At 42.4% G+C, this 9,220-nt stretch overlaps 1 protein-coding gene across 3 annotated transcripts; it reads left to right on the plus strand.

The window, feature by feature from the left end:
- The first annotated feature begins 26 nt into the window (after positions 1-26).
- cdk5r1b (cyclin dependent kinase 5, regulatory subunit 1b (p35)) lies at positions 27-5,804 on the plus strand. 3 transcript variants are annotated; one of them, XM_004556793.2, is made up of 3 exons: positions 27-380; positions 1,598-2,757; positions 3,340-5,804. In XM_004556793.2, exons 2-3 carry the CDS (start codon positions 1,853-1,855, stop codon positions 3,359-3,361), a joined length of 927 nt encoding a protein of 308 aa, XP_004556850.1. In that variant the 5' UTR covers positions 27-380; positions 1,598-1,852; the 3' UTR covers positions 3,362-5,804. The 3 variants fall into 3 exon arrangements, with proteins under 3 accessions (XP_004556850.1, XP_023008454.1, XP_004556851.1); XM_023152686.2 differs by having other exon boundaries at positions 1,601-2,757; XM_004556794.2 differs by lacking the exon at positions 3,340-5,804 and having other exon boundaries at positions 1,598-2,761.
- The last annotated feature ends 3,416 nt before the right edge of the window (positions 5,805-9,220 follow it).

Consider the following 9,220-nt stretch of genomic DNA (forward strand, 5'->3'; position numbering starts at 1 on the left):
GCGCACAGAGCGCATAGCGGCGCCCCACCACCGCCTTTGCGTCAACCATCCTCACACAGTCAGTGGCACAACACAACATCAGCCCTCGCAGCATCCGCATCTCACGGCCAAGAGGACCAGGAGCAAGCACATCTTCATCCAAGCATCCATTCCACAACTGCCTGCCGTCGTCTGCGCACTGCCGACAGCAGGCGCGTGTTGATGCGCTGCTTGATACACAAATATATATTTTTAAACTCAGCTCGGATTGCGTTCTTTGTTGCATTCATATCCTGCGAGATGGTTTCGTGTTTTTATCACGCCTCATAGGGAAGAAGAGACTCGATACGCGGAGCATCACCTCGATATCGCAGTTATTTTCACACTGAGCTGGAGATTTGGTAAGTTTGCTTCGAATCTGGGGGACTGTTTTCTGTTTTTTTGTTTTTGTTTTGAAAGCCAGGCTTTTTTTTAACTTCTTGTGGATTCATTTTATGTGTAAACAATGCGCAGCGATATCCAATTAAGACAATATGATTATAAATGTAAAGTAAAGGGTTGTGAAGGTGAAGACAGACAATGCATCGACGCATTGTTACACTTTCGGGGACGGGGGAGGTTTAAAAGATGAGGATTTGATTCATTTTTAAAGCCACCGCCTATCACAACCAGCGTTCTCGTTTCGACGCAGACGCTCAGTTTCAGCACCACGGAGAGCAACCGATGCACACGGCGAACAGGCCAATAAATCCTTTCATTTCAATCCAGCGCAGGCACATTCGCCTGATGCTTCGGTATCTCTCTCGCAACAAATAACTGAGCCACGAGGCTGATAATAGCTGATAACAGGGGCGCTGGAATGATGGATCGAACAGCTTGCATCCTGCGCAAGAGAGCGAGGTCGATCCACCGACTGCCTCTCGTGTTCAAAGGTGCTGCAGTGAGCAACGTCCAAATAAAAAAATGCGAACATCCCTTTACGTATTTGTTCGTCTAATTCTAACGGACATCACTGTCGTGACATTGGGGTTTTTTTGTTTTTGTTTTGTTTTTTTACGCTGATCAAACGCGACCTTCACCTGTTATTACGGTGTTTACGTTCCGGTCTTCCATTTTAGCGAGAAGGGTGGCGCGTGCTTCACTCTTACTCGTCGCCACTGACCGTAAAATATAGCTCTTATAAAATATTTACGACACATGATTCTATTCGAATCACACGTGCATTACTCTACATGCTCTATAATCTACTGCACATAAAAATCAGCTAAAGCGCCGTTTTCACACTGAAGCGTTTATAAGGTGATTATTGTGCTGATCATTTGCAGCAGCGGGGGTCTATACCGTTTTACTAATGAGCCTAAGCTATAGGCTGATCCATTCCACCACTTACTGAGTGGGATCAATACTGCTAATAAGCCTGATTGCCGGATAAAGCACTCAGACAAGAGTGCATGAAAACATTGTAAACAGATATTATCTGATGTAAGGTGAATGATGGTTCTGTTATCTGATGAAAAAGAAAAATGTTTGCTTCTATGAAAAAAAAATCACTGATAATCTAAACGGGAGTGATCTTTTACTAATTATGTTTCTGATTATTGATCTTTTCTGCTTCCAGCAGCAGTGGCCATCCTGAGACGCAGACAGGGAGCTGAAATAGAACAGTCAAGGTGGTTCTAATCCCCTCAGAGAGCTCGTTACAGGACAATCCCCTCCAGCGCTTTAGATGCCCAGCAGCAGCCTGTAGCCTGGGACTCTCAGCTCCCAGAAACATCCAGGCTTTGAGACCCTCAGGATCCCCCCCACCCCACCCCTTCCAAACGTCTTCTGAACCAGTGCGGCTAAAGCCCCTGGAAGCCTCCCTGCAGTCACCATGGGAACCGTGCTATCTTTGTCACCTAGCTACAGAAAGTCGGCTCTGTTTGAAGATGGACCAGCCACCGTGGGCCACTACACAGCTGTCCAGAACAGCAAGAACGCCAAAGACAAGAACCTGAAGCGCCACTCGCTCATCAACGTGCTCCCCTGGAAGCGGATCGTAGCGGTGTCAGCAAAGAAGAAAGGCTCCAAGAAGGTGCAGCCCAACGGCACCTACCAGAACAATGTTACCCACCTGAACAACGAGAACCTGAAGAAGTCGCAGTCATGCGCCAACCTGTCCACCTTCACCCAGGATCAGAGCACTCCAGCTCTCACCAAGAACTCCAACACAACGACATCGTCTGTCAAGAAGGCCCCCCTGACAAACTCCAATGTGGCCCCTGGCACCCCTAAGAGAGTGATCGTCCAGGCCTCCACCAGTGAGCTGCTGCGTTGCCTTGGGGACTTTCTGTGCCGACGTTGTTACCGGCTGAAGCACCTGTCACCCACTGACCCAGTGCTGTGGCTGCGAAGTGTTGACCGCTCCCTGCTGCTCCAGGGTTGGCAGGACCAGGGATTCATCACCCCCGCCAATGTGGTCTTTGTCTACATGCTGTGCCGCGATGTGGTCTCCTCTGAAGTGGCCACGGAGCACGAGCTGCAAGCCGTGCTGCTCACCTGCCTCTACCTGTCTTACTCCTACATGGGCAATGAAATCTCTTACCCACTCAAGCCTTTCTTGGTTGAGAGCTCCAAGGAGACCTTCTGGGACCGCTGCCTGTCCATTATCAACCTGATGAGCGCCAAGATGCTGCAGATCAACTCTGACCCGCACTACTTCACTCAAGTGTTCGCCGACCTGAAGAACGAGAGCCAGAAGGAGGAGGAGAGGAGCCGCCTGCTCATCGGCCTGGACCGGTGAGGGGATGCTTGGGGGTGGGGTAGGGGCGGGGGAGCGAAGAGGTTTGGGGAGGTGGGGGCAACCTCCGGTCTGGGATTTAGAATATTTGTGATGCTTTTTATTTATAATCGTCCAAACTGCTGAGAAACTAGACTGATTCAGAAGTGTTTGACATTCACACCAACTTTGCATCTAGCAGGACTGATTGATGGAAGGAGGGGGGATTGATATGGGTCATGTTTATCTCATATGTGTGTGTTTGAGGTCACAAAGGTCACCAAAAAATGGGGCTTAGGGTTTTAAAAAAAACTATTTCCAAACCAGCAAAGGATAGATTATGAATACACCCAAGAATGAAAGCTTGTTCTTCTTTTTTTGACAGTTATATGTAAACAAAGAAATGCCAGACTTGGGTAAATCCTTTGCTAACATGCAGATATGTTATATCTATATAAAATACTGAAAAAATTTTTAAAAAAAGGAAAAAAGTTGTTTTGAAAAGGAAGCTTACATCTACAGCAATGAATGTGGACAGGACTGAGGCTGCAGCAGTGACCTTCTGACTGTTTGACGATGTGATGTGCACTGACTTACTGCAGGAGGGTGAGGGCCATCGCCTGACTGGCTTTCTTCACGGATGAGCAGGCACCCCCGGCTGCAAACCCTGCCTCTCTGGAATGCCAACACCCACGTCCTCTCCATTAAAACAGATACGACTGGACATTTTTGTATGCATATCTGGCCATCTAAGGAAAGGACAGCAGGGGCCATCAGTGCTGGATCCATATTTTCGTGGGTTTCTGTTTACGGCTCTGCAGCGACCTGATGGACAATAAGCACTGCATTGTGGAACTTTTGATAAAAAAAAAAGAAAAAAAGAAAAGACAACAGCCAGTGGACATGTGGCCAGTCACAAGTGGTCATGTTGTGTGTGTTCAGAAAGACCTACTTTATTTTCATCTAGAAAAAAATAAAACAAGTTAATGGATGTTTTACTCCGAGGCTTGCACCTGTGGAGGCTTATTTATTGCTTTTCTGGAACAAGTTTTCTTTGATTTTTTTCTCCTTTTTTCTTTTTTTACTTAGAAAAATGTAACGTTTTTGCATGTGTGCCATGCAATTTTACAGAGTCTCCAGGAGGGCAGGAGCAGTTCTTCTTTTTACTTGATTTGTAAACCAACTGCATCTGCATTAGAGAATGCTGTGAACAAAGTGACACTAGTTTATTTAGCTATGCTTGATAAAATAGGCTATTTGTTTACCAGGGAAATTTTTTTTTGTACTTTTCGTCGTTATAGGTTGTGTTGCAACCATTTTGGAATGATGTTTGAGTTTTTGTGCTTCTGATTCAGCATAGAAAATGTTAAAACAGTGCCATATCTTTGATGAAAATCCCACACGTCTGAGAAAATTCTGAGCAGGTTGACCAGCTGTTGAATGAAGGGTGGATTTTCATCACACACTAATATAAGGAAACCTAATTTATTGCCACTTATGTATTATTTAGGCACATTTAATGTAAATGAGAGACTGCGATGAGAGACTTTAAGGGAAGGACACGAAGAAAAGGTGAAGGGGGCTTGGTGGTTAAAGCCGGTGTGCTTATCTTTGGTGGGAATGAAGATTGATCTGGTTTATGCTAATGAATGTTGCAGGGATTTATCAGTGGATATCTAATTTAAAAAGAAAAGCCGTTAGATCAAAACCATGCTTAAATCTGACCATCACCGATGTGGCATCCCGAAGGACACCTTGACTCACGCTGAGCTGTTAGTTATGAGAATCACCCCGAGAATATCTTTTGTCCTGAGAGACTGACTTGAATCGGGAGCTATCCCAACCTGCTGTCCCCCACATATCAGTAACAGAAAGCACAAACCATTTTTACGGTGGAATAAATCAATTAAACCGCAATGACTCCTGCATCTCGACTGCAGAAAAGCACAGCTCACCCTTTAGGATAATCCATCAGCATGGCCTCTGATGAGAGAGATGAGGCAAGCTGCAGAAGACTAATCACAGTTTTAATCAGAAGTTACAAAGACATGGAATAACCAAACAGAAAGCATGCAGAATACTTGAGATATCCCTCATTCTTTAACCTAATGACTTCAATTACTACATGAGCTACAGTATTTGGTAACATAAGCTTCACAATTGGTGTCTTAAGAGAAATTGTGTGAACTTCTTTAGCTTGCAGTATTCTGAAAATCTGTCTAAAAAGCTGGCAGTGCCAACAGAAAGCTCTGATCAGAAAGATCTGCCCCTCCTCACCCATCCTCTCTATTTCTCTCATCACTGCTGTGTTTGCGCGAATCAGAGAAAATGAGGAGCTCAGGCAGTCATGACCTGTGGCTTTTTCTGCTGTGGATGGGGAGTCACACGCTGGCTGAGAAGACAGTTCATTTAGAGGGATTTGCTCTGGCACAATAGAGGGACACGCACTTTGGACGGGCTTCTGCTCTAGCAGAAAAAAGCAGGGCATTTGGGATACAGGGCCTCAAAACAGACACCCTTTTCTCTTTCTCTCTCTGTCCACATGCCCACTTGAAACGTGCCATGTTTTTTCACTTGCATCATTAAGTAGTTGTTTGAAAAAATACTTTCAAAAGCTTATAAAATATGAAAAAAAAACCTCAAGTGATAGTTAACGATTTCTGTCAAGTTCTTTTCTGTATCTCGTTGCGTACTTTGTAGATAAAAAAAAAAGGTGATTAAAATCAAAAAAGTCGAAGGCTGCACGTGTGAGCGAATGGAAAAAGGTGTGCGTGTGTGCGTGCGTGCGCGCTCGTGTGTGTGTGAATGACAGCGTTTTAACTGTACAGAAGAATGTGTGACATGTTGTTTTTCTCCAGCCACACTGATACTAGGACTCGGTTTTTCCCATGATGGGCTGAGGGAGGGGCGTTGATGCTATTCAGTAAAAAAAAACAATCTTTTTTTTTCTGACAAAGACAAAAAAGCTGTTGCTGTAATTGAAACTTTTTTTTTTTAGTTTGTTTCTGCTTATTTTAATTTATTTTTGTACTGTGATGGAAAAAAATAAAATGCACTGATCGTTCAAGGCCATCGTTTGTCTTTTTGTGCCTCCGGCGGTGGATTAATGTGTGTGAAATCTGATATTAGCATCTTCTTTCTTAGGGAAAGAGCTTTATTAGGTTTGTGTGGATTTATCCGTGGAAGCAGCCCAGTAAACACCAAAATCTAATCTGGTCTAAAACGATAGCTTGACAGCTAGCTCATGGGTGGTGACACAGTATGGTACGTGCCTGGCTTGCAGTCTATGGAAGAATTCTGCAACAGCAACGATGGTTCATTTATTTGAAAATTAATTTAAACAATGCATCAAAATAACTACCAAGTAAGTGCCCAGAGCTGTTATCAATAAGTCTCCCAGCCTTGAGGAGAATTATGGTAAATACTCAGGACTTCCAAATCAATAAGTGATGCTTCCAAGATTTCAAAAGTATGCAGTCAGTTGAGCACTGTGCAGCTGTAGCCCAGAAATGTTGCAGGGCTATATTTATTTGCATTTTTATCTTTATCAATTTTCAAATTGTCAAGCAATTAGATACAGTTTACTTTCTAGATCCTGTGATAGATCTGTGATTTGTCCGGGGTTGCCTCAACTGGTTTAAGAGCTGAATTAAATGAGTGGAAGAAAACAGATGGATGGATCAATGATTCCTAGATCAGGGGCTTAGTTTGTAGTGAAAAATGTTCTGTAAGCATTAGTCACATCACAGGCATATATCCCTGTTGTTTGCTTGTTACACCAAAACAACCAGCCCAGCAACGAAACAGCTGCTTATACCTTTGTAACATGTTTGTTTTATGGGCTTTGAATTCTTTAAAAATCGTCCCAAATCTTTTCCCATTCAGGTGAATGAGAAGGCTAGATTGGGCTTATGAACTGTCAGAGTTGGAGGAGCAGAGAAGTTTTTCTTCAACATGATGTTTGCGAGCCCACAATTCTCACTCTAGAGCAACAATTCCTCAAAACCAACAAATCTAGACTTTTTAATGTGGAGGCATTTGAGTGACAGGGTGTAATAAAGCTGAAATAACCTCTTCTGGTAAATTCACCCAACCGCTGATCTGTAGAGCAACTTTTTTCGGGTTCATGTTTCTTTTCTTTTTTCTTTTTTAAATCATGTTAATGAGACTTGTGGTTCTGAATTTTAACTTTCTCTGGAGTGAAATATTACCCAGATGTCTCTGTGTACACACAACAACATGACAAGAATAACTAACTGCTGGGGCGCTTACACAGGTACACACACTGACAAGCTGACTGACTTGAATATAATCATTACATTGTTTAATTTAAATCTCCGTTCTCTGTTTCTTTAACCGTCCGTTCTTCTGATTGGTGGAAGCAAAGACTTGTCTCTTTCTCAATCAAATGTTTGTCCTGCAGACAACTTCAACCCATCTTAAATTTTTTATCCTTCTCTCACAGTCACTGACTGTTTGTGACTTTTAGTGTGGATGTAAAGTATGGAAAAACCAAAGCGGCTCTATTATTGAGTCATTTATCTAAGCTCCATCATTTTCAGAATAAAGGCTCTTGGGAAACAGGATTCTTTAAATTCTCAGGATTCTAATGTTTGTTTCTTCAAAATAAAACCCCCAGTTATTTATTAGATCTTGTCATGATGCCTTATTGTTGTGAAATTTAAGATAGCTGGCCACTGTACATATGTCTTACAATCGCAGCACAATTTCTGTAAAACACATACACCGTCTACTTAACTGTTATAACTTTGGCAGTCACTTTTTTCTGAAGTTGCAGTCCGTTTGGCCTCTCAGGGCCACCGTACTTTTACCCACCACAACCAGCTGCTTCTTATACACACATGTGCTTCTTTGACTACTCTTCTAACATATAGTTAGACTCTGTGCTATCACTGCTAATGGAGTCTTGTACTATCAATGATCCTGAAAGTGATCAGTCAATATGAATGAGCTCAATGCTAGTGTCTTACAGCAAAATTGTCTTCACTGTCTTCCCTTTTTGTATTGGATCATAGATCAATAATAATTTAGTTCAGCTTTATTCAGTCGTGCCCATTCAGAACCATTTCGTGAGCATTTTCTGCTGTAAACCTTCTCGATTTGCAGCCAGTTTGTGTCCAGTGGGACAAAGTGGACTTTTATGCCAGCACTATTTAGACACCACTCGCTCATAACAACACTCCTAAGATTACCTATGAAAACACGTGCCATAAAGGGAGGAAATCTGCTTTCCTGTAAGACTTAGAAAACAATAAAGTCATAACAGAAGATGGTTTGTTTAAGCTGTATATTGTATTTCAGTTCAGTTCATTGAGGACTATCTCATGAGTGCCCTCTAGGTGAATTGCAGCCATTGTCAGAACAATATTAATAGGAAGTGGAATTGCCCTCTGTACTAGGTTCAGTGTTACTGAGCCATAGGAAAATATAACTTTTAATTTCCACACCTGTGTTTATATCTGAACTGGCAGTTCATGCTCTGTTCGGCTCTCTTTTACTGTGTTGGCAAAACTGATCCTAGCCTCCACATCCACAACTAATGTTCTTGAGCAATGACCTTGAAACCCCCACATGCGGGACAGAGACATACGTGCTATAAAACTGTTGGTGACAGCTGTAAATATACAGAGTGCAACTTTGTCATCCATAGTTTTTTGTATCAGGTTTTCTTTTTTTTCTAGATGTGTGGGGTTTTGAAAGACCTGATTTGATTTCACAGATTAGAGTAGCCTCTCTGATTGTAGGTGTTAATATGTGTAACCAGATGGTCTGCACATTACCGTTGATGGCTTAGGGGCAGGACAGGTCAAATTAAGGCTACTTAATTAAGAGCCATGTTTCCTTTGCTCACCAGTGGTGTTAAAAGATAAAAATCTATCATATTCTGTTGTGTGCTGATGGAAATAGAGTCAGCAACAACAAGCTTTTTTTAGAGACTGTAGTAGAAATAGAAATGTAGTAGAGTGAGGCTGTCATCAGTCCACTGAGATCATCCTGAGCCTCAGTGATTTATGCTTTACATTACTGCAAACCTTTTATTCAACAATCACAAGCATAAATATTTTCTCATGTTGTTAAAGAAAAGCTCAGTCAGCTATGTTTTGTGTCTTCCCAAAATAATCAGCAATAATTGTCATTGTCAAGAACAAAAACACCTCAGCGCAATTAGCAATTTGAAACCTCTACTTAAGTTCTTAACAACTTGCAACTGGTCAGGAAATATATACATTTCCTTTGTAACCACGTGGTTGATAATCGCTCTCTTGGCAGCATTAAAAAGCATGTTTGAAGCCTGGTGCTAAAAATGGGTTTGCTCTTTATGGAAAGCTTCCGCCTTCATAGCAACTGTATATTGTGTGAAATTTTTAATAACTGGAATTAGGCGTGTGCCCATTTTGAACAGGTGTGCCAACACAGACAGCTGTCTGCTAGGCTGCCATCCATCTTCTTCCACTTATCCAG

Source organism: Maylandia zebra, linkage group LG8 (genome assembly GCF_041146795.1).
Source record: "Maylandia zebra isolate NMK-2024a linkage group LG8, Mzebra_GT3a, whole genome shotgun sequence".
NCBI lineage: Eukaryota > Metazoa > Chordata > Actinopteri > Cichliformes > Cichlidae > Maylandia > Maylandia zebra.